Source organism: Oncorhynchus mykiss, chromosome 7 (genome assembly GCF_057628025.1).
Source record: "Oncorhynchus mykiss isolate SJ-2025 chromosome 7, ASM5762802v1, whole genome shotgun sequence".
Classification (NCBI taxonomy): domain Eukaryota; kingdom Metazoa; phylum Chordata; class Actinopteri; order Salmoniformes; family Salmonidae; genus Oncorhynchus; species Oncorhynchus mykiss.
Window position 1 is genome coordinate 28,107,893 of NC_143028.1, and position 25,385 is coordinate 28,133,277.

Genomic DNA, 25,385 nt, shown 5'->3' on the forward strand with positions numbered 1-25,385 from the left:
GACAGTTCCAAAAAATTATTCAAAAAAATGTATATATAAACTGGGTCGAGGGCACCCTGCTGCCCTAAGCGACCAATAAGGTCATTTATTCCTGCCTTACTTCATTGTTAAATTAGAGTCATGAGTCACCAGACCTGATCACAGAGATGCTAAATCTACTCTAAAATTTGAGGTATTGGTGCCTCTACAGCCCGAATGGGCCACTTTGATGTGAGTGGGTGCCACAAAAAATTTTTACTCATGAGGGGCCCTAAGCGAAAACATTTTGGGCACCTGGCACGCAAAACATTTTAGCAGCCCACCCCCCTTGATAGAGGGCAAAAAAAGTTTTAGGGTACATTTCCTGTAGTACATATTTTGTCATAGGGCGTAGAGAAAATGTTGCAGTTTTAAAGCGAGTTTTCTGCAATTCTACACGTTGCCATGGGGCGGAGAGAAACATTTGCAGTTTTGAACCCCGACAGTCCCCACCCCCCAACATTTTTGTTTGTTTGGAAATTGATCGCAGATGCCCATCCAGGCTTTAGGGCATTTCAGACAGCTGAAGAATGTGTTTTATGATTGATTACATTTAGCTTCTTGTGTATATTGTATTTTGATGTGTATTGTGTTATACAGGGCTTATGACAAATACCTGTCTCAACTTTGACTTAAAATGCAAAAATTAACATGTTATTCACTCCAAACTGTTGTAGTACTAGGAGTGGGTCTAAAGATGCATTCCTAGTACATGACATTTACTCACAAATTACTGCCAATAGCTTAGTGTTAAGGTATGTGCTGCATGCATATAAAGAAGCTATATACTTTATAGTGCATTTTATAACGTACAAATTAAATGAGATGTCACTGTACTGGGAGTGGGTCTAAAAAAAAATAAAGAAAGTAATGTGTTTTCAATGTAAGTTGTCAGCAGAGGGCACCAAATACCCATGTAGGTGGACTGGGGAGAGTAAAAAAACAACCTTTATCAAACCATATCACTGAAGTTCAGCGCTATAGTGCGATTTCCAATAGAGCTAACTTATGCAATCCCCAAGAACATGGAAAGATTACCTTTAAATTTCGATCATGCTATAACGCTGATCTTCGGCGCAACCGATTCAATCCAGCCCTAAAATAATGTCATCACTCAAAGGTTTGACCACAACCACAAAGTCTCATTCAAGGTCAAGGTTAGAAAATCAAAGCTCAATTGTCAATAAGAAACAGTGTGACAAATACAACATGATCTTATAGGGTAATCCATTTTTTGTATATTGCAAAAAATCAGCAGGGAATATCTCCACATCTCAACCACGTGTTTGCCATGCAAGGCTTAACTGTAATTGATTTGCAGGCAAACTTAATGTACATTTTCCATTTCACATTGGGAACATTAACATTTCTCTAGTTTCCCACAGCAAGGAAACCACCTTAACACCAGTTTCAAAATGGTTAGAAAACGATGAACGAAAACCTGGCATTCAAATTTGACATTTTATGATGCTGTTTTACAGAAAAATCGACATTTCAATAACCAAACATGGTAATTGGACAAAGTTAGAGATTTTCCGGTACTTATGAAAGTAGCCCCCAAAAATTGCGTACTACGTCACATACAGTGCATTCGGAAAGTTCAGATCCTTGACTTTTTCCACATTGTTAACTTTATAGCCTTAATCTAAAATGGATTAAATAGTAATCAATCTAGAACTCCAATTGCTAGGGTGCTGGCCCATATGGGGGAACATGTAAGGAAAATGGTGCAGCACACCTTCAAGAAAAGAGTTGCTTTCAAACTAAGGATTATGTGGCTAATTGAGGTAAGAAAGTATTCTTCTCATATATTATGCATGATCTACACAGACACATCGAGCCCAAAGCGGGAGGTAAATTTCCTAGTACCGGAGCATCTCTTTAAGGAATTGGGAAGTCTAGCATTGACATACCATACACATTTCCAATGCTAAACGTGGAAGGTGTTAACCATATCAAATGACAGCAAGTGTTCTGCAACAGATTTTCAGGGATGACTCAAACCTTTCATTGAAGGCAGAATGGCATCTTATGCGAGGCTGAAAGAGAGAAATAATTTTATATTAGAAATGGTGCTGCAGCAGTATAGCATTTTATCTGCACTGGTAATTGAATGTCTGAAAGTCTCCATCAGCATCTTAATGTTATTTTATAACTTCCCATTGAAAAACGATATCCCCAGTATAAATGCAGTATTGTATACACACTTAAGAGTAACTGACACTTTGACCTACTGTGCAGAAATTAAACAAACCGATAATGTCAAAAATATAACATTTGCCATTTATGCTTCAAAACCAAATTGGAGGTTTAAAACTAGGTTCCATCACGCGCCTAGTAAGTTTATTGTTAGCAGAATTATATGGATGCAGTCACTGCATGATTAATAAAATTCACTAATAAATCACTAGGTAGTCCAAAAAATATTCCTATCAGGTTGTACATCACAGCTAGTACATTTTCTGCTGCTTCCAGCCATTCAGACGATGCACCGTTTCAGTTTCACTTACTCAATATCTTGGACAAAAACAGATGAAAAAAGCAGTGATTGGGAATCAACACAGTCAGTCTTGCTATGCAGTATGTGACCAAGGCTATAGCTCAGGAGTTCCCAACCTAGGGTGCGCCAACGTTTTGTGGGGCGGGTCCTTGATTTGAGGGGTAAAAAAAATATACTTTACAGTTCACGATTGTTTATACCGATCTAAAACAATGCATAAATATTTCTAGCTTTATGCTAGAAAACAGCTGTAAAATGCCAGGGGAAGACACTACTGATGAACATGGGAATATCTTTGATTTGTCTCCATGACATTTAGAAGCTGAGCTACAACCTTCTTTAGAAGGAGCCAAAGAAATTGGACTTTGCTTGGGAAGTAATCTTCCTGTCCCTATCAATTGATCAAATCACTTTCTGTAAAAGAGAATATGTATAAATGAAATCAAGCTGGTGTTGTATTTAATGTAGGTAGGGTGTTAGGTGACACGACAAACAATGGAAGTTATGTGAGAAAAAAAACAGCAGTTAACAAATCCGTTTTCACTAAATGTCAATGTGGTTGTCAAAATACATAAATAATAAGTGACAGTTGTTTCCCATTTATAAAAATTCTAATACTGGTATGATATTTACGCAATATGAGCCAAATGTAAAGTAAGTGCTGCGCAAAGAACGTTCAAATCTGCGGGACAGCCCTTTTTGTCAAACCCGCGGTCTTCATATTTGCTCTTTGCGAAGGGTATTCCTCATCCGTAATGTGACACTGTATCGCCAAGAAGTATGGGAAAGTCCTGAGGGTGTTTCACGGCCATCGGACATCTTTTGACTGGAATCATTCCGATTTTTCAGAGACACGAAAAAAACAGCAGCAGTTACAAAGTAAAGCTTCGTAGCTAAGTTTTGATGAATGGGTTGTCAGGGATTGGTCCAAATTCACGTTTCACAGTGACTATCTGGTGTGACCACCATTTGCCTCATGCAGCGCGACATCTCCGCATAGAGTTTATCAGGCTGTGGAAGGTTGTCCCACTCCTCTTCAATGGCTGGGCGAAGTTGCTGGATATTGTCGGGAACTGGAATACGCTGTCAATCCAGAGCATCCTGTACTTGCTCAATGGGTGACATGTCTGGTGAGTATGCAGGCCATAGAAGAACTGGGACATTTCTCAGCTTCCAGGAATTGTGTACAGATCCTTGTGCCATGCATTATCATGCTGAAAATGAGGTGGATGAATTGCGCGACAATGGGCATCAGGACCGTCACGGTAAGTCTGTGCATTCAAATTGCAATCGATAAAATGCAATAGTGTTCATTGTCCGTAGCTCATGCCTGCCCATACCATAACCCCACAGACACCATGAGGGACACTGTTCACAACGCTGACATAGGCAAGCTGCTCTCCCACACAATACCATACACATGGTCTGTGGTTGAGGCCAGTTGGAAATACTGCCAAATGCTATAAAACAAGGTTGGAGGAGGCTTATGGTAGAGAAAGTAACATTCACTTCTCTGGCAATAGCTCTGGTGGACATTCCTGCAGTCAGCATGCCAATTGCACACTCCCTCAAAACTTGAGACATCTGTAGCATTGTGTTGCGTGACCTTTTATTGTTCCAAGCACAAGGTGCACCTGTGTAACAATGATGCTGTTCAATCAGCTTCTTGATATGCCATACCTGTCAGGTGGATGATTATATTGGAAAATGAGAAATGCTCACTAACAGGGACGTAAACAAATTTGTGCACATTTTAGAGAAATACGCTTTTTGAAGCATATGGAACATTTCTGGAATCTTTTATTTCAGCTCATGTTGCGGTTATTTTTTTGTTCAGTATAGAATTTTCACAAATTCCAGACTCCACGTAATTTCTAAACATCCTATGAATTTATAAAAACAGGAAAAGTAGCGCACCTATGTGCTTACTGGTCACACAATGTGTAATTCTTCCCGAGGGTGCAAGTTCAAACCCCCAAGCTGACAAGGTACAAATCTGTCGTTCTGCCCCTGAACAAGGCAGTTAACCCACTGTTCCTAGGCCGTCATTGAAAATAAGAATTTGTTCTTAACTGACTTGCCTAGTTAAATAAAGGTAAAATAAAAATAAATAAATATTAGGGATACTCAAGTACTATTTGAGAAGGTCCGGTCACAAATTTCCTAGGTGGCAAAGGTCTGTTTGGATATTGTAATTTATCGGTGTAGTAACAAACCCCCACATCGCAAACCTCACCCCTCGTTGGCAGAGCAAACATTGTGCCATTTAAAGCTAATTTCCTGAGATTCTACACATTTTGCCATGTCTTGTGTGTTCATATGATACCCGAGTGACTCAACAAAATCAAATGGGGTCCACTTGGGGTCAAGGCCCATAGACACAATCCGGCTATGATGAACTACAAAGTTTAGATAGCTGGTTAGCCTAACTTACCTATCTAACATGGATTAATAGTTAATCAACTGGATATTTCTGATAGAGATCTAAGGTCTTTCAGTGAATGGACAGAGAAACTGGGGCTGCAGGTAGCCTAGTGGTTAGAGTGTTAGACTAGTAACCGAAAGGCTCTCTCTCTGATTTGGTCCTGCCGTAGATACCTACATGTACGCTACGGTCACAAGACGCAGGCCTCCCAATTGTCCCTAGAATTTCTAAGCAAACAGCTGGAGGCAGGGCTTTCTCCTACAAAGCTCCATTTTTATGGAATGGTCTGCCAACCCATGTGAGAGACGCAGACTTGGTCTCAACCTTTAAGTCTTTACTGAAGACACATCTCTTCAGTGGGTCATATGATTGAGTGTAGTCTGGCCCAGGAGTGTGAAGGTGAACGGAAAGGCTCTGGAGCAACGAACCGCCCTTGCCGTCTCTGCCTGGCCGGTTCCCCTCTTTCCACTGGGATTCTCTGCCTCTAACCCTATTACAGGGGCTGAGTAACTTGCTTACTGGTGCTCTTTCATGCCGTCCCTAGGAGGGGTGCGTCACTTGAGTGGGTTGAGTCACTGATGTGATCTTCCTGTCTGGGTTGGCGCCCCCCCTTCGGTTGTGCCGTTGCGGAGATCTTTGTGGTCTATACTCGGCCTTGTCTCAGGATGGTAAGTTGGTGGTTGAAGATATCCATCCCTCTGACCCCTCCTGTCTCAGCCTCCAGTATTTATGCTGCAGTAGTTTGTGTCGGGGGGCTAGGGTCAGTTTGAAATATCTGGAGTACTTCTCCTGTCTTATCTGGTGTCCTTAGTGAATTTAAGTATGCTCTCTATAATTCTCTCTTTCAAAGGACCTGAGCCCTAGGACCATGCCTCAGGACTACCTGGCATGATGACTCCTTGCTGTCCCCAGTCCACCTGGCCATGCTGCTGCTCCAGTTTCAACTGTTCTGCCTGCGGCTATGGAATCCTGACCTGTTCACCGGACGTGCTACCTGTCCCAGACCTGCAGTTTTCAACTCTCTAGAGACAGCAGGAGTGGTAGAGATACTCTTAATGATTGACTATGAAAAGCCAACTGACATTTACTCCTGAGGTGCTGACTTGCTGCACCCTTGACAACTACTGTGATTATTATTATCTGACCACGCTGGTCATTTATGAACATTTGAACATCTTGGCCATGTTCTGTTATAATCTCCACCCAGCACAGCCAGAAGAGGACTGGCCACCCCTCATAGCCTGGTTCCTCTAGGTTTCTACCTAGGTTTTGGCCTTTCTAGGGAGTTTTTCCTAGCCACCGTGCTTCTACACCTGCATTGCTTGCTGTTTGGGGTTTTAGGGTGGGTTTCTGTACAGCACTTTGAGATATCAGCTGATGTACGAAGGGCTATATGAATAAATTTGATTTGATTTTGATTTGAACGAATCCCCGAGCTGACAAGGTAAAAATCTGTCGTTCTGCCCGAACAAGGCAGCTAACCCACTGTTCCTCGGCAGTCATTGTCAATAATAATTTGTTCTTAACTGACTTGCCTAGTTAAATAAAGGTTAAAATAAAAACTTCCCACGCAGTACCAAATTTCAAAATTGCACCTTGTGCATTATACTATTACAACTGTCAACAGCAGTAAGATGAAAGCCCGACAGTTCCAAAAATAAATATATATAAATAGGGACCCGCATTGACCCCGTTCTGGGTCCGGATCTGTACCACGGTCCACCTGTGAGTCTGGTTATATGAATAATTTTTATTTGATTTAATAGTGCTAAAAACAGTGACAGTTCCTCTTGTAAAAAAGATAAATCGTTTTTCTGAAGACATTCTGAGCATTCTGTACATTCTGAGAAATACCTCCCCAAAAACCAACAAAGGTGATTTGTTATGTCATCAGCCGCAACCTAGAAATGTTTGGCCTACAACCCCATTTTGATATCAGAAAATGTTAATGTGCTCAAAGGTCATGAAGTTGACTGGATGTTTCTGCAGCTCCTCAACAACTTCAAAGTGCAGCCATCGCCTGCATTGTGGGAGGCTCTATTGTCAACCAATCATTAGGTTGTTTTTGTTTGACCCACACGAAAGTGACCAAAGATGTGACTGAAACAGGAACCAACTTTGCTGCAATTCATGTATACAATAATGGATATGGATTTTTTTGTTGTTGTAGGATACACACATATGATTTCAGTTAGTCTGTGTTATGGAGGATAGAGCTATATGCTTTTATATAATTAAACTTTTAGAAAACAATGGCACTACTTTGACACTGCCATGTTGATCTGAGCCTTGCCGTTTGAAAAACACAGTGGCCGACTAAGTTGTCGCAAATGCACCTCCCCCGACTTCACTCATTTACTTTCGTCTAGTTGGCCGAGTTCGCCTAACAAGTCAAAAGCCCTCATTGTCAGGTAAATCACATAATAAGAGGTGAAAAGGAGGCTGTATGGCAACTTTAATAGCCTAGTCAGAAAATAGATTCAGTCTAGTGTTGAACACAGCTGAACGTGAGCAAATTGCTCATGGTTTTATGAAAATCGGATCTCTAAAGGGATGAAAGCAGGGGCCTCAAACATACAGCCCCAAGGGCCAAATGCTGCTTCAAAAACGAAAAGCTGTGACATAAGACGACTTCGCATTATAAATGGATGGAGTGGCTGTGCCTGTCTCTCGGGCTCAAACTTAACCCTGCCTTTTCAGGTCATTACATAGATTGTTTTAGTGGAAAAAGGAAATGAAGCAACCTCTAGATGATGCCTAAAATTTGTGAGTTCTCATGGTGTCAGAAGTGATCACTCACCTGTCAATTAGAGAGTCTCTCATCGTGGTAGCGATTGCACTGGGCTGCGCCTCGCTCAGTCTGAACACACTCTCGATGACGGACAGCTCTGTGCTGGTGGTGTCCAGCCCAGTGAAGGCACACCAGTCATTTACCACCATCCCTGCGGCGATGACCTCGCTACCACGGTTCACTGTTCCAGCCTGTGGAGTGCCAGAAAAGGGGAGATTTGGCAACAACTCAAGAACTCAGCAACAACTTGATGCAATGTGCCCCCCTGGGCACTTAAGTAGATCAAAAACATGTAAACAATATGGCGAAATGTCCACTTTGCCTATCAGAGGGCAAGGTAGATCTATTACCACATTGCTTATATGTATCAGATTGATTCAGATCCACATGAGCCTTGCAGTCGGGGCTAGGGACAATGTAAAAATGAGCATAAGCACCACTATGACAACTACCGCTCACCACCAGAGGCACTTGGAGTAGGGAGGAGAGCTCATCCTGGTCTTCTATGGAGGTTTTGGGGTGTACCAGTCCCCCCTGATTGCTGAAGGCACAGTAGCTCCCCACTAGAACTTGCTCTGCTACTGTCTGACGGAACACCTCCACCTTCAGACTGTCCGCCAGGATCTCCTCAGTCTCCTAAACAAACATGGGAAGTGTGTTAACATCCCCTACATCAGACAACGTACTAGGGATGAGCATGAAAAAAATAATGAAATGCATTACGCCCTTATCTATGGACTAAGGCACGGTCAAAGGTACTGCATCGCAGTGTTGCGGCATCAATACAGCCTGGGGTTCGATCCCAGGCTGTGTCGTTCCCCGGAGTCCGACAGAGAGGTGCAAAATTGGCCCAGCATCATCCGTGTTAGGGGAGGGTTTGGCCAAGGTGGCTTTACTTGGCTCATCGCGCTCTAGCGACTCCTTGTCGCAGGCCAGTGCGCTTGCAGGCTGATTACAGGGGTCAGTTGAACGATGCAGCTGGATTACGGGTTAAGCAAGTGCTTGTTAAGAAGCGTGGCTTGGCGGGTCATGTTTCTGAGGACACATGACTTGACCTTCACCTCTACCGAGCCCATTGGGGAGTTGCAGCGATGACAAGATCATCATCACAAAATTGAGGAGAAAGAAAAGGTGGTAAAAAGGATTTTAAAAATACAACTAAATCAAAAACAACAAAACTAGGGGAGTGGATCAGAAAACCTGATCAACCATCTTTGCATGGTTGATCAGGCTGTTGATTGTGGCCTGTTGTCCCACTCCTCTTCAATGGCTGTGCGAAGTTGCTGGATTTTGGCTGGAACTGGAACACGCTGTTGTACACGTCGATCCAGAGCATCCCAAAAATGCTCAATGGGCGATGTTTGGTGTGTATGCAGGATTTTCAGCTTCCACAAATTGTGTACAGATCCTTGCGTCACGCTGAAACATGAGGCGATGGCAGCGGATGAATGGCACGACAATGAGTCTCAGGATCGTCACGGTATCTCTGCGCATTCAAATATCCATCGATAAATGCCAATTGTGCTAATTGTCCGTGGCTTATGCCTGCCCATACAATAACCGCACCACCACGGGGCACATGGTTCACAACGTTGACGTCAGCAAACCGCTCGCCCACACACCATACACGCTGTCTGCCATCTGCCCAGTACAGTTGAAACCAGGGTTCATCCATGAAGAGTACACTTCTCCAGCATGCCAGTGGCCATCGAAGGTAAGCATTTGCCCACTGAAGTCGGTTATGACCCCGAACTGCAGTCAGGTCAAGGCCCTGGTGAGGAACGGCGAGCACGCAGCTGAGCTTCCCTAAGATGGCTTCTGACAGTTTGCGCAGAAATTGTTTGGTTGTGCAAACAGTTTCATCAGCTGTCCGGTTGGCTGGTCTCAGACGATTCCGCAGGTGAAGGTGGTGGTCCTGGGCTGGCGTGGTTACACATGGTCTGCGGTTGAGGCCGGTTGGACGTACTGCCAAATTCTCTAAAACGATGTTGAGGCAGCTTATGGTAGAGAAGTGAACATTCAATTCTCTATCAAGAGCTCTGATGGACATTCCTGCAGTCCAATTGCACGCTCCCTCAAAACTTGAGACATCTGTGGCATTGTGTTGTGACAAAGCAGCGCATTTTATTGAGTGGCCTTTTATTGTCCACGGCACAAGGTACACCTGTGTAATGATCATGCTGTTTTAATCAGCTTCTTGATATGCCACACCTGTCGGGTGGATGGATTATCAAGGGAAAAGGAGAAATGCTCACTAACAGGGATGTAACAATTGTGCAAAAAATTGAGAAATAAGCTCTTTGTGCATATGGAAAATGGCTGGGATCTTTTATTTCAGCTCATGAAACCAACACTTGACATGTGTTTATTTTAGTTCGGTGTAGTTGGCTATTTAGCAGTCTTATGGCTTGTGGATAGATATTCAGGAGCCTGTTGGTGTCAGACTTGATGCACCAGCACCGCTTGCCGTGCGGGGGCAGAGAACAGGCAGTCTGTGGCTTGGGTGAGTGGAGTCTAGCGATTTTCCAGGCCTTCCTTTCAAACCGCCTGATATTGAGGTCCTGGACATCAGGGAGCTCGGCCCCAATGATGCAGTGGGCTTGGAAGTGGGTCTAGGGTAGTGTTTCCAAACTCGTTTTGGTTTTTGCCTTTACAGTAAAGAGCCGATTCAAATTATCAAAGCGAGATTATTAGTTGAATCAGCTACGTAGTGCTAGCGCAAAAAAACAAAAACAAACGTGCACCCCTTGGGGTTCCGAGGACTGAGTTTTGGAAACTGCTTGTAAACAGGAACCATGAGTACAGAGTCATGATCTAATTTGCAGAATAGGGGACGAGGTAGGGCCTTGTATGCTTGCTTGAGGGTAGAATAACTGTGATCTAGGACTGTATTGCTCCTAGTGCCGAGGGAGACGTGTTGATGGAAGTTGGACATCATGTGTCTTAATGATGCAGAATTATTATTATTATTTTTAAATCGCCGGCAACCAGAAAAGCGGCCTCTGGATGTAAGTTCTCCTGCTTGTTTATAGCCTCGTACAGTTCGTTAAGTGGCAGCTTATTATTTTTCTTGTCCAGGGGTGGAATGTATACAACAGTCACGATAACAGCTGAAAACTCCCTTCGGAAGTAGAAGGGTCGGCATTTGAACATGTATTCCAAGTCGGTGAAAAATGGGTCGGCTCTTCCACCGCACTCAAGACAGCACACCAGTTGTTGATGAACTCCTTCCCCTCAATTTCCTTAACTCCCCTGTCCACATGGTGAATAAAGAATCCATCAAGTTGGATAGCCATGGGGTGTATCTTGTCCGAGAGCCATGTTTCATAAAAGCAGATAATATTGCAGTTTCGAGTGCGGTTGGTAGCAAATCCACGATCGGAGGTCACCCATCTTATTATCAAGTGACTGTACATTAGCCAGTAGAATTGAAGGAAGAGGTGGCTGGTTTTCCCATCTACTTAATCTTGCCAGAATCCCCCCTCTTGCCTCTAACGCCAGCGTTTAGTCTTGGGTAGCCTGAAAATTGGGTCATAATTACAGAAAGAGCTCAGGGCAGATGAGTCGAAGTCATCTTACTCTACATAGGCAAGATATTTTGCATTTTGCCTACCATTTCTGCATAGCAGCTTGTGCACAACACTAAAATGCAGGATATTTGAGGCAAGGGGCATTTCAATATAGCCTATTCGCATTTTATGACCTATAGTCAATTAGCTGGGAGGGAGGGGTCTATGTCCCTGGAGTTGGAAAATGTCTGACAGAAGTGCATCAATGGTAGCTTTCTGTGTTTAATCACTCTTTATTTCATCCCTCCATCCCATTAATTTTCCCAATGACAAACAATGTCAATATACAACAAATTGTTGCTCACTTATACCCTTTAAACATAAATCATTGGAAAGCTTCGATCCATCATACACATTTTCGTAATGCTCAGGTCAACAGAACTGACTTCCAGGAAACATATCAGAATTACCTGTATAAATTGCATTTAAAGGGAAACCCCGATACATGTTAAACAAATGGTTGAACAAATGGGTCTGAAAGGTCATGGAATTACCATTCAAATTGTATATAATTATCTTCTCACATATAATATAACATACATATATATATAATATAACCAATCGCCCTTATTGTGCAATTGACAGAATCTTCAGAAAATCAGCAATTTGGACAGCTTTTTGGGCAAATCCTTACCAAAATTCTGTGAATAATTTAACATATTTATACATCTGGCTCATTTGGTTGAGTATTCTACATCAGTATGAACATTAAGATATTTCTGGGCATACTACAATTACATTTCACACAGGTATGGGAATGTGAAATTGTCCAATAAGACCACATTGTGTTGCTTGGCGACCCTATTGGAAAAAGGATTCTGTGGGGTTAGTGTGTGAATTCTATGGCCCTGTATTTACAAATCTTTATAAAACCCTGTTCCATCTCTGTGTATGCAATTTGGTACCTCGATCACCAGTTACAATCCAAAAACATAGCTGCCCCATTACATTTAATTCTATGGGTAAGCTTCCAACATTCTAACGGCAATGGCACAAGAGAGCTCGACAGCTTGTAGTCATAAAACCCGGAAATGAGTTACCTCTTGTTCATTCAGCCATCCCTATGGGAAAAATGAATGGCAAACAAAACATACATCTCCTAAGGCTTTGTTCAACACAGAACTTAATTCTGGCGTTTATCCAAAAACAGCACTAATTCTCTCTATAGGCTTTGTCCAACGAACCATGGTGGAGTTAGTGCTTACAAAAAGACACCATTACAATCTCTCTCTAGATAGGCAATTTTTAAACAATTGTTGTAGCTAGCTGTTTTCAAAGTTGATTATATTATACATAATTTAAAAAGGTAATTTCATGACCACTTGTCAAAAAAAGTTTTAAAAAATTTATACTGTAATTATTAGTAGCGCGCCCCAGTTTGAGAACCACTGACTTAGCCTATACTCACTGTCCATAAAGCTTATAAAAATACTCATTGAATAAAAATCTAAAATTAAAGACAAATTGGCATTTCAGATTTCAAATAGCCTAAATACACAGGCAAAAATGGTAAGAAGTTCAATAATAAGTATGAGTAATAACAGTAGTGTTCTTAATTAGTCTATATTTCAGCCCATTGTAAGGGATGGGAATTGTTACGACTTATATTAGCTATTGTGGGAAAAAAAACAGACAAATCTCCTTAAGACAAGATGACAGCCAAAATCTGCCCCTACACCCAACCTAAAATTATCTTTCAATGTATTGTCCCCCCACTAGAATCAGTTAAGACATTTGGGTTCACAATCTGATTGGGCAAAATAATGTTCACAATACAGTTCCGACAAATCAGGTCACCCTACCAAATGTCCTGCTGAATGCTGCCTTTTCGATGTTACAGCCTAATGAACCTAGTGCTAAATTGCCAATGGTGAATACATTGCCAATGGTGAATAATGTAGCCTATGGATTTAGGCTCATGCAAGTGGATTGATTAGCTAGTACCAGGCTATATTATCACATGCTGTCAAAAGGAAGCATTCTGCGACAGGGACAGTAGTGACAGCAAATTCATTTGTTGACAATTATGTTTGCAAAACAGTGCTACAAGTTTCCTGTGCTGCTCTTTTGACAAATGAGTTCATGAACTTTGTTCAGCTGAGAACAAACGTGCCTATCCAGTCTGCCGTGGCTGCCTTCGCCACGCTAATCGTGAGGGACGTTTCTTTACGAACGCGCATCCAATCTCTTTGGTCCCAGGAACCTTAACAAAATCACAAGCTTCAATCTGCCGCGGTTCACAGTGCGGTGGCAGAAAATGGTGGATCTCCCGGGTGAAGCTTCCGAGGTTACAACGCTAATGATGTAGAATTGCAGGCGCAATATGCTTCCATTTCAAAGTGATTTGGAGGCACAGTTGAAAGTTGACACACTGAATTAGAAAATAAAAGCAGTACTTTTTTCAACCCGTGAGAAATAAGTATGGCATGGGAAGAGGGTCAAATGCGTGTCTCACGTTTAATGCGTGAGAGTTGGCAGCACTGCAATCATACATGACAAACAGAGGTATGAGGTGTTGTTTTTTCTCACCCTGTCCAGATCAGGATGCACCAGGGCCACATAGTCATTACAGGCTATGACATTCCCCAGTGCTGAGAGCCGCTCCTCGACCCTCTGGATCTTCACCGTGTCTGGAAGACAATTCCTAATGTGCTGCAGCTCCTGGTCAGTAGTGTTGTTGGGCACCAGGAGTCCATGACGATTCCCTGAATAGCACATTTATTGTGGAAGTAGTTGAGCAGGGTTTAAAATTTAGCACATTCGTTGTGACAGTCAAATATCCAAATAATTTTCAGAAAATAGAAAGCGCAGTATTGGTCTTACATAAAGCATAATTGAGTATTCCACTCTCCTGTTGAACTGACGACATTGCTTTGTGTTTCTTTGTGCACTTGCACAAAGCCTAGCTGTTTGACCTACAGAGCTATACTCACCCACACACATTCTTCCAATTATCCGACATCCTGCTATTGAGGCATGTACAACTGGGATGGTTTCTGACAACTCGCCTTCAAAGACACTGAAAACATAGATTTCATGTTACCATGACAGCAATAGAGCCACACAGTGGAGGTGTCAATACTCATAAAACCTAGCGGTCAAACAAGGGAAATGGTTAAAATCATTTTTCACCATTCATTTTTTTCCCCATACGGGATTTTAGAAAATTAAAATAAGGGCTGTGTTTTGTATAGACTTACCCTGGCGTGACGTTTTTATAACCATGTAAATCTCTCTCGGACAAGGTCACTTTTACCTTTAACTAACATTAGATATTTCATACAGAAATTCTTACCTTTGTCTTGACAATTGGAACCATTTCCCTGATTGACCACTAGGGTATTGTGACTCATACTGTGGTACTCTATGCTCATTTAGTACAACATTCCCTGGAGAAAGCTGACAATACTGTATGTAAGCTTTCAATACAATTTTACTTGTCCATTTATTATGGAATTTACTCTTATGCTCTGTCCTCTTGATCAAGACAGGTGAGTGTCCACCGCAGTGCTGATTCATGAGCGTGACTCAGAAATCAAGTGTGCTTTGAATGACACCCAACTCAAGTTGCGACAGTGCAGTAATATCTAACACACAAAACTAAGTAAAGAGATGGAATAAGAATATATACATATAAATATATGGATGAGCGTTATAAAATCTGTCCTTCTGCCCCTGAACAAGGCAGTTAACCCACTGTTCCCCAGTAAACCATCTTTGTAAATAAGATTTTGTTCTTAACTGACTTGCCTAGTTAAATAAAGGTTACATTACATATATACTTTTAAATGTAAGTGCTTTAATATGTTTGGACCCCAGGAAAAGTAGCTAATGAGGACCCCTAATAAATACAAACACTGGTGCCTTTCTATTCGAAAATTAGGTTAGTATCGTCAAGGTTGGTTGAAAATAAATGTACCATCTCAAGCTAGTTAGCTATGCCGCTGGAAGTTCGATCTGATCAGCTAACGTTAGCTAGCAAGCAACGTCTGGAAAAGATGCTACATATCTTACCTATAGAAATTCTCTGACCCACCAATTGCAACTAGGCAATATGTGTTTGTTAATTTGGCGAAGCAGCCTATTTCGTTGTTCTTCTCGAAAGATGCCCTGACAGCCATGTTGAAGTTCACAGTTGAGGAAGAACTTTCCTGAAACAAAATAAAATACCCGTTAATATTACACCATTCCTACCTTGTTACCGTTAGCTGACTATCAATTAGTTACTTCTAGCCAAGCCTAGCTACTCAGTTAACTCATCTCAGTTAGCCCAATTTGCTGATTATAATATGTACTGTAGAGAATCCGAAGATTATACAACAGCTACAAACACATGACAACTACCACCCCATAATTTAAACAAATGAAGACGCAATGCATATGGCTAACGTTAGCAACCTAGCTAGTGGGAGTGGAAATTGCCTCAAGTTTACAAGTTCAGTAACGTTTACTGAACTCATTTTCAAGAAAATCCAAGACCACGGGCTGGTTCCCATACACACTACAGTTATTGAGCTACGTTTGAATGTTTGACATATCGGATTAGCTATGCAAATAACAATAACTTCACCTACTCAAGGTTTGTGGCCTCAGCAAACGTGGACTTCTTATTTTTCCTCACACGTGTTCACTTCCTTGTCAACGTCATGACGTAAACCCCCAACAATGTGTTTGGCCCTTTCAATGCCGTGTTGAAAACTACTGGGAACTCGGAACACTCCCGACTTCAGTAAGTTCATGACAACTGGAAACTCAGAAAACACGAGTTTCGACACAGTCCCGTGCTCTCGTTCTCTGTGGCCGACATAAGTAAGACGTTTAAGCATGTTAACCCTCGCAAGGCTGCCGGCCCACACGACATCCCTAGCCATGTCCTCAGAGCATAGCTATCTGGAGTGTTTACGGACATATTCAATCTCCATATCCAAGTCTGCTGTCCCCACTTACTTCAAGATGTCCACCATTGTTCCTGTACCCAAGAAAGCAAAGGTAACTGAACTGAATGACTATCGCTCCGTAGCACTCACTTCTGTCATCATGAAGTGCTTTGAGAGGCAAGATAAGGATCATATCACCTGCACCTTACCTGACACCCTAGACCCACTTCAATTTGCATACCTTCCCAATAGATCCCACAGACGATGCAATCCCACTGCACACTGCCCTATCCCATCTGGACAAGAGGAATACCTATGTAAGAATGCTGTTCATTGGCAATAGCTCAGCCTTCAACACCCTAGTACCCTCCAAGCTCATGATTAAGCTCGGAGCCCTGTGTCTGAACCCCGCCCTGTGTAACTGGGTCATGGTGAAGGTAGGAAACAACACCTCCTCTATGTTGATCCTCAACACAGGGGCCCCACAAGGGTGCATGCTCAGCCCCCTCCTGTACTCCCAGTTCAGCAATGACTGCGTGGCCATGCATGCCTCCAACTCAATTATCAAGTTTGCAAACGACACAACAGTAGCCTGATAACCAACAATGAAGAGAGCCTACAGGGAGAAGGTGAGGGCCCTGGCGGAGTGGTGCCAGGAAAATAACCTCTCCCTCAACATCAACAAAACTAATGAGCTGATTGTATACTTCCGGAGACAGCCGAGGGAGCATGCTTAGGGTCACGAGTCATGAAGGCAGTCAAATTCCACGTGACCAATTAGTCATGGTAATTAGGCTTCTCCAAGCTCTGATGCTGCTGATGGTCATTAGTAGTCTACTAAACTTGCTAACAGCCTGGTACTCAGCACTCTATTGTCCCTCTAATCACTCAGATATCAATGCAAATGTAATCGAAAATCTAATCAAGCACTTCATGAGAACCCATGAGCTCATGTTGCGTAACATTTCTATAGGCTATGCAATTGCGTGAGAAAACAGAGTGATGGCCTCTATTAAAAAGAGGAGGATCCCATCAGCTTTCTATAGGCTATTATATTTATTTCTCAACTTTCCTAATATTAAGTACATTGCTTCTCTTTACAGTAGGAGCATAGCCTACCTGGTCGGCATAAAAATGAACCACGTGAAAAGCGTCCTCCATTCGCTATTTAAGTGCACAGATACATGTTTTCCCCTTCCACTGTTTCGAGACAGGTGTATGATAATGGTCCACTCTAAATCAAAACAAATTTCACATATTTATTATTTAGTATATTGAAAGACGAGATTAAATCAAGAATAGTCTGATGGGTGACAATATTAGCCTATCACTTGTGAATTACATATTCTCTCTTGCGAATGATGCCCAGCGTAATGCAAGAAACAATGCCTTTTTTTTTGTGACTTTTTCGAATCATAGTTGCACACCTCATGTAGCCTAGCCCATAAGCCTTTATGTTTTGATAAGGTTTGTATTTCAACTAAAGTGTCCAAATAACTTCTTAAAATTAAGCAAATAAATCCGCGTTACAAGGGAATACTGAAAATTTGAGTTTCAAATTTTGGGAAGATCATTTTCACCATAAAAATGAACCTCTCTTTTTTAAATTTTTTTATTTTACCCCTTTTTCTCCCCAATTATTGTCTCATTGCTACAACTCCCGTACGGGCTCGGGAGAGACGAAGGCTGAATGTCATGCGTCCTCCGATACACAACCCAACCAGCCGTACTGCTTCTTAACACAGCGCGCATCCAACCCGGAAGCCAGCCGCACCAATGTGTCGGAGGCTACACCGTGCACCTTGGCTAGCGCGCACTGCGCCCGGCCCACCACAGGAGTCGCTGGTGCGCGATGAGACAAGGAGATCCCTACCGACCAATCCCTCCCTAACCCGGATGACGCTAGGCCAATTGTGCGTCGCCCCACAGACCTCCCGGTCGCAGCCGGTTATGACAGAGCCTGGGCGCGAACCCAGGGACTCTGATGGAACAGCTGGCGCTGCAGTACAGCACCCTTAACCACTGCGCCACCCGGGAGGCCTCAAATGAACCTCTCTTAATAAAAGTATTACATGCATAATCACATTTGTGGTTACTTTTCATAATGGTGTTTTCCAGCAAATGGAACATTCACGCTTACTGCCGTGTGCGCATTGCTGCACTTATAATGTGAAGAAATAGCCTAATAGTCTATCAACATTTTAAGCTAAACATTCTGATCTGTTGCGTCAGCCTCATTGCATAAAATTATTTTTGATGCTAGTGGTTGTATTAATTTGGGATCTATCACATCCCACAACTGTCCCAGATGATGTTTGGGATATTTATTTCTAGCACAGAACAGGTCAACTTTTGTACCATGGGGATAGTAGATTGACGTAGGCTAGTGCTTTTGCTGTTCATTAGGCCTACTAATCTTGTTGACGAAAAGTAAACCTGGACAGTTCTTCCAATATCTTCAATATGTACCTCGGTATTGGTTAAGGACGCGGGCAGTTGCATCCCCGATGTGTCAGTCTTCACTTGTAGCCTGCAAGAAGTACCCGATCACATGATGCTGAGCCATCTGAGTGAGAGGTGCTTCGGAGCAAGCAGCATTCAGGGAGAAGGGAATTATAATGATAATATTTATCCACTGGCTGCAAAAGGCATGGATTTTTTTAGGGGGCATTACGGCCACACAAAGTGCTTGCCTTCAGGAAATTCGAGGCATTACAAAGTGCTTGTCAAATTGTGAATGAGAGACTGATGAAGAGTGTACAGCCTGCGCAGAGCTCATGCTTTTCAAGCATCATTAGTCGCATCATGCAGCCTTACAATGTATTAAAAATAAAAAATATAGCCCAACATTTGTAGAACAAGTAAAGTTAAATTAATCGCTTTAAATTAAGCATTTTGGAGTAGCTATTTCTTTGTTAACCGCTCGTGCGCACTCCCTTAAATCATTTGGAGAAAATATCCTTTCTATTTTATTCAGCTTTGTTAAATTTTATTCTTTATACTATAAAATAATGCCACGGAATTCTAGGCAAATCTTGTCTGCTAAATACATTTATGGAGCCCACAGCAATATGGCCTAATTTAACATAAGGATAATTCAGAGTATGCTATTCTGTTCTTCTGAAATGGACTACATTTTCTTCCTATCATGTTTCTTTAGACCTGTCTAAAATAAATAATGGATTTATTGTGAAGGTGTAGGCTATGTAACATGGATTTATGTTTATGTTCTAAAGATCTGCATCAGTGGCTTGTGGTCAATTACCGTGAGACCGGCAATTATTTCCTTGACAATCACCGGCTGATGAAATTTTGTGGGCTGATGAAATTTTGTGACCAAACTGCAGTTGAGAAGGTGAAAAGCTTCAAGTTCCTCAGTGTACACATCACTGACCATCTGAAATGGTCCACCCACACAGACAGTGTGGTGAAGAAGGCGCAAAAGCGCATCTTCAACCTCAGGAGGCTGAAGAAATTCGTCTTGGCCCCTAAGAGCCTCACAAACTTACAGATGCACAACTGAGAGCATCCTGTCGGGCTGTATTACCACCTGGTACGGCAACTGCACCACCCACAATCGCAGGGCTCTCCAGAGGGTGGTGCGGTCTGCCCAACGCATCACTGGGGGCACACTACTTGCCCTCCAGGACACCTGCAGAACCCGATGTCACAGGAAGGCCAAAAAGATTATCAAGGACATCAACTAGCCGAGCCAAGGCTTGTTCACCCCGCTATCATACAGAAGGCACAGGGAAAAGACTGATTAATATCTGACATCATCAGAATGGGCAGCTGAACACTATATATTGGAAACACTTGATTTGTTATTTTAACTAAAACATTACCAATCTTTGTTCAACATAAATACCTAACTTGTTTTTGCAGTGATTCCGTGACGCGGTTAGCTTTTAACAGCTAGGAACGCTATTTCTTGTCCCGTAATCCTGCCTAACTGACAGGTTAAAGTCTGCTTGAAAGAGCCGCTAAACTAGGTAAACTGCTAACGTTAGCCATCAAGCTAACGAAGTTAGTCCCAGGTGATCTCTAGAGCCTAATCTTCCTGCACCTTCGTCACTGGGGGTACTTGTGTCCACTGAGCCTACTCCTACTCCTTCCCCTACATTTCGAAGTTGCCGTCGGCAACCTTCCGTCCCTGCTCTGGATCAAGAGGGGCTTCTCCATCTGTCAGAGGTCTGATTGTGGGCAGCTCCATCGTAAGAAATATGACTGTTCCTGGTGCAAAAACAATGTCCTATCCTGGAGCTCGAGTAAATTACATTACTAACTTGCTTCCGAATGTACTACGCCAGGACATGGACATCGATTCTATCATAGTCCATGTGGGTTTTAATGACATTATGAAGGGCAGCTCAAACTGGTAGACACTAATAAAATATCGATCATATCTGGCCCTGTGCCCACTTTGAATCGTGACATTGAACGCTTTAGCAGGATTCTTTCTCTTCACAAATGGATACCTTTGTTGACAATTTGGATACCTTTCAGAAACAAAACACGTTTTATATGGAGGATGAGATCCTACCCAACTAATTTGGGTTCCTGGATCATTTCATAGCATTATAAGATTGTGTTGAAACAATGATTTATCAATGAACTAAGCCTTTCTCAGTTAATCCCTACCATTGTGTCGCTGAGGCATCATAATGCTTTAGCAAATGTACATTATACTAGGGGCATTGGTAGACACAATATATATAACCTAATTTATGTTCATCTAACTGCCCTGATCCAACAGCTGTTGTATGCAGCAATCATGTGTCTATGAACCAGATTTATGGTGTTAGCACTGAGGCGGTGTGCCCTAGAAGGAAGTCCACTGTGTGCCGCTCACCCTGCACTAACATAATCAACATCTACTTCTGCTAAGCTTCCCAGTAAAGCAATGGAAACAAGCAAGCACCCCAGAAAAAGAAGTGCTATAAATAGCCCATGTTAACATACACTACCATTCAAAAGTTTTGGTTCACTTGTCCTTGTTTTTGAAATGTCCTTGTTTTTGAAAGAAAAGCAATTTTTTTGTCCATTAAAATAACATCAAATTGATCAGAAATAGAGTGGAGACTGTTAATGTTGTAAATGACTATTTTAGTTGGAAACGGCTGATTTTTTTATGCAACCATCACTCCTGTGTTCCAATGGCACGCCGTGTTAGCTAATCCAAGTATATAACTTTAAAAGGCAAATTGATTCTTTTGACTAGTTGAGTATCTGGAGCATCAGCATTTGTGGGTTCGATTACGGGCTCAAAATGGGCAGAAACAAAGAACTTTCTTCTGAAACTCGTCAGTCTATTCTTGTTCTGAGAAGGGAAGGCTATTCCATGCAAGAAATTGCCAAGAAACGGAAGATCTCGTACAACGCTGTGTACTACTACTTTCACAGAACAGCACAAACTGTCTCTAACCAGAATAGAAAGGGGAGTGGGAGGCCCCGATACACAACTGAGCAAGAGGACAAGTACATTAGAGTGTGTAGTTTGAGAACCAGATGCCTCACAAGTCCTCAACTGCCAGCTTCATTAAATAGTACCCGCAAAACACCAGTCTCAGCGTCAACAGTGAAGAGGCGACTCCGGGATGCCTAGAAGGCCAACATGTGTGACATTTTTATGATGTATGTGATATCAACAGAGAGGTATATTTTCTGGGTGATTTAAATATTAACTGGCTTTCATCAAGCTGCCCACTCAAGAAAAAGCTTCAAACTGTAACCAGTGCCTGTAACTTGGTTCAGGTTATCAGTCAACCTACCAGGGTAGTTACAAAAAGCACAGGAATTAAATCATTAACATGTATTGATCACATCTTTACTAATGCTGCAGAAATTTCCTTGAAAGCAGTAACCAAATCCATGATGTAGTGATCATAAAATAATAGCCATATCTAGGAAAACCAAAGTTCCAAACTTCTGGGCCTAATATGATGTATAAGAGGTCATACAATAAGTTTTGTAGTGATTCCTATGTTGTTGATGTAAAGAATAGTTGTTGGTCCGTGGTGTAAAGGAGAAAACGGACGTTGCACTGGACACATTTATGAAATTGCTTATCCCAGTTACTAATAAGCAGGCACCCATTAAGAAAATGACTAATTGACGGATTGATGAGGAATTGAAAAATGTGTGTCACGCCCTGGCCTTAGTTATCTTTGTTTTCTTTATTATTTTGGTTAGGCCAGGGTGTGACATGGGTGATGTATGGTTTTTGTCTCATCTAGGGTGTTTGTACTGTCTAGGTTTTTTTGTAGATTTATGGGGTTGTGTTCATTCTAGGTGTTTATGTAAGTCTATGGTTGCCTGGATTGGTTCTCAATCAGAGGCAGGTGTTTATCGTTGTCTCTGATTGGGAACCATATTTAGGCAGCCATGTTCTTTGGGTATTTTTTTGTGGGTGATTGTTTCCTGTGTCAGTGTTTGTGCCACACGGGACTGTTTCGTTGCCAGTTCACTTTATTATTTTGTGTTCATGTTTAGTTTTTCTTATTAAAAACCATGGACACCTACCACGTTGCGTATTGGTCCAATCCTTGTTTCACCTCTTCAGAGGAAGACGAGGAAATCTGCCGTGACAATGTTATGGTTGAGAGGGATGAGGAAAAGGAATGGAAAATAAACCTGGCTGCAAATTGAGCAATCATGTGACTAAACTGAATGAAAATAAGAAACTACACTATGAAAAAAATATGAATGACATAAAGAATGATAGTAAAAAGCTTTAGAGCACCTTCAATGAAATGTTGGGAAAAAAGGCAACCTGTTCCATCGTTAATTGAATCTGATGGCTCATAAATTACAAAACCAACTGATATTGCCAACTACTTTAATGATTATTTAATTGGCAAGTCCTCCAAGCTCTAGTTTTGTCGGATCTGGGCTACTGTTCAGTCGTGTGATCAGGTGTGATCAGACTATGGGAGGCGCACAGTACTACATAGAGCCATGACTACATGGACATCTATTCCACATTAGGTAACTGATGCAAGCAGTAGAATAAGATTTAAAGATTTAAAAAACATAAAAATACACCTTATGGAACACTTTGGACTGTGAAGTAACACAGACATAGGCACATGCATACACATACATGATAACAAACGCACTATACACACACACACATGTACACATGGATTTTGTGTTGTAGATTTGTGGTAGTGGAGTATGGCCCAGAGGGCACACATTTAGTGTGTTGTACTTATATTTATTATGGATCCCCATTAGCTGCTGCCAAAGAAGCAGCTACTCTTCGTGGGGTCCAGCAAAATGAAGGCAGTTTATACAATTTTATAAACATTACAATACTGTAAGGTTCTGTATTTATTTTCTTAGTCAACCTTGTGTTCTGTTTTGCTATGTTCTTGAACGTAGCCCTTTTTCTTTGTGTTCTTGAACATAGCCCTGTCTTTCATTTTTCTTCATTCATTTCACCTGTGTTAGTTACTCACCTGGTCTCATCAGCTCCTTATTTAGTTCAGCTCATTCTGTTTGTGCCTTTGTGAGGTATTGTTGGTTTTGACTCTATTAAGGCTTTTCCTAGCTCTGCCTGTTTGCCTACCTGTGTATGACCATTGCCTGTCTGTTACCACGATTCCTGCCTTCTGCAAAGGCGAAATAAACACCTAGAGACCTCTTGTGGCATGTCTTGTGTCTTTTGAATTCTGTAATGAATGAATTGTAATGATTTTACAATTGTATAACTGCCTTAATTTTGCCGGACGCCAGAAATAGTAGCTGCTGCCTTGGCAGCTAATGGGCATCCAGTGCATTTACAAATACAAGGCGATGTCAGTACAGGTGCATCACAGCTGGGACTGAGAAGCTGTTTTTTATTATCTATCTCAAGGCCGTCAGACTGTTTAATAGCCATCACTAGCCGGCTACTACCCGGTTACTCAACCCTGCACTTTAGGGCTGCTGCACTATGTACATAGACATGGTATCACTGGTCACTTTAATAATGGAACACTAGTCACATTAATGTTTACATACTGTTTTACTAATTTCATATGTATATACTGTATTTTAGTCAATGCAACTTAATATTTATGTTTCTTAATTCCATTCTTTTACTTTTAGATGTGTGTATTGTTGTGAATTACTAGATCATACTTTACTTTTAACCTTTGCCGTTTTAAAGCATTTTGCCCATAAACCATTTCTTAAGGTTTATCTTAAAACTTACCTAGCGTAGTGAAGGATTTAATATTGTTTGGAACACCATTCCATTCCTCTGCACCAGTCTTAATAAGGAAGGAGCTTTTTCCAGCCATGCTCCTAATCAAATCAAATCAAATCAAATTTTATTTGTCACATACACATGGTTAGCAGATGTTAATGCGAGTGTAGCGAAATGCTTGTGCTTCTAGTTCCGACAATGCAGTAATAACCAACAAGTAATCTAACTAACAATTCCAAAACTACTGTCTTGTACACAGTGTGAGGGGATAAAGAATATGTACATAAGGATATATGAATGAGTGATGGTACAGAGCAGCATAGGCAGATACAGTAGATGGTATCGAGTACAGTATATACATATGAGATGAGTATGTAAACAAAGTGGCATAGTTAAAGTGGCTAGTGATACATGTATTACATAAGGATACAGTCGTTGATATAGAGTACAGTATATACGTATGCATATGAGATGAATAATGTAGGGTAAGTAACATTATATAAGGTAGCATTGTTTAAAGTGGCTAGTGATATATTTACATATTTTCCCATCAATTCCCATTATTAAAGTGGCTGGAGTTGAGTCAGTGTCAGTGTGTTGGCAGCAGCCACTCAATGTTAGTGGTGGCTGTTTAACAGTCTGATGGCCTTGAGATAGAAGCTGTTTTTCAGTCTCTCGGTCCCAGCTTTGATGCACCTGTACTGACCTCGCCTTCTGGATGATAGCGGGGTGAACAGGCTGTGGCTCGGGTGGTTGATGTCCTTGATGATCTTTATGGCCTTCCTGTGACATCAGGTGGTGTAGATGTCCTGGAGGGCAGGTAGTTTGCCCCCGGTGATGCGTTGTGCAGACCTCACTACCCTCTGGAGAGCCTTACGGTTGAGGGCGGAGCAGTTGCCGTACCAGGCGGTGATACAGCCCGCCAGGATGCTCTCGCTTGTGCATCTGTAGAAGTTTGTGAGTGCTTTTGGTGACAAGCCAAATTTCTTCAGCCTCCTGAGGTTGAAGAGGCGC

At 41.9% G+C, this 25,385-nt stretch overlaps 1 protein-coding gene across 2 annotated transcripts; it reads right to left on the reverse strand.

Annotated features, from left to right (window-relative positions):
• Window positions 1-1,233: 1,233 nt before the first annotated feature.
• Window positions 1,234-16,579, reverse strand: LOC110527666 (eukaryotic translation initiation factor 6). Of its 2 annotated transcripts, none has more exons than XM_021609096.3 (7): window positions 15,878-16,579; window positions 15,318-15,454; window positions 14,237-14,322; window positions 13,833-14,008; window positions 8,194-8,370; window positions 7,744-7,925; window positions 1,234-2,057 (listed from the first exon to the last, which is right to left on the reverse strand). In XM_021609096.3, the coding sequence occupies exons 2-7, from the start codon at window positions 15,422-15,424 to the stop codon at window positions 2,048-2,050; spliced, it is 738 nt and encodes a 245-aa protein (XP_021464771.1). In that variant the 5' UTR covers window positions 15,425-15,454; window positions 15,878-16,579; the 3' UTR covers window positions 1,234-2,047. The 2 variants fall into 2 exon arrangements, with proteins under 2 accessions (XP_021464771.1, XP_021464772.1); XM_021609097.3 differs by having other exon boundaries at window positions 15,760-15,912.
• Between the last annotated feature and the right edge of the window lie 8,806 nt (window positions 16,580-25,385).

Excerpts from the sequence above, each read along its gene's own strand:
- LOC110527666 (XM_021609096.3), bottom strand. The coding sequence starts at position 15,424 with ATGGCTGTCAGGGCATCTTTCGAGAAGAACAACGAAATAGGCTGCTTC. Across the intron at positions 14,323-15,317 it reads GGGTCAGAGAATTTCTATAG|TGTCTTTGAAGGCGAGTTGT; the intron begins GTAAGATATGTA and ends CTATGTTTTCAG. Across the intron at positions 7,926-8,193 it reads TACTCCAAGTGCCTCTGGTG|GCTGGAACAGTGAACCGTGG; the intron begins GTGAGCGGTAGT and ends GGCACTCCACAG.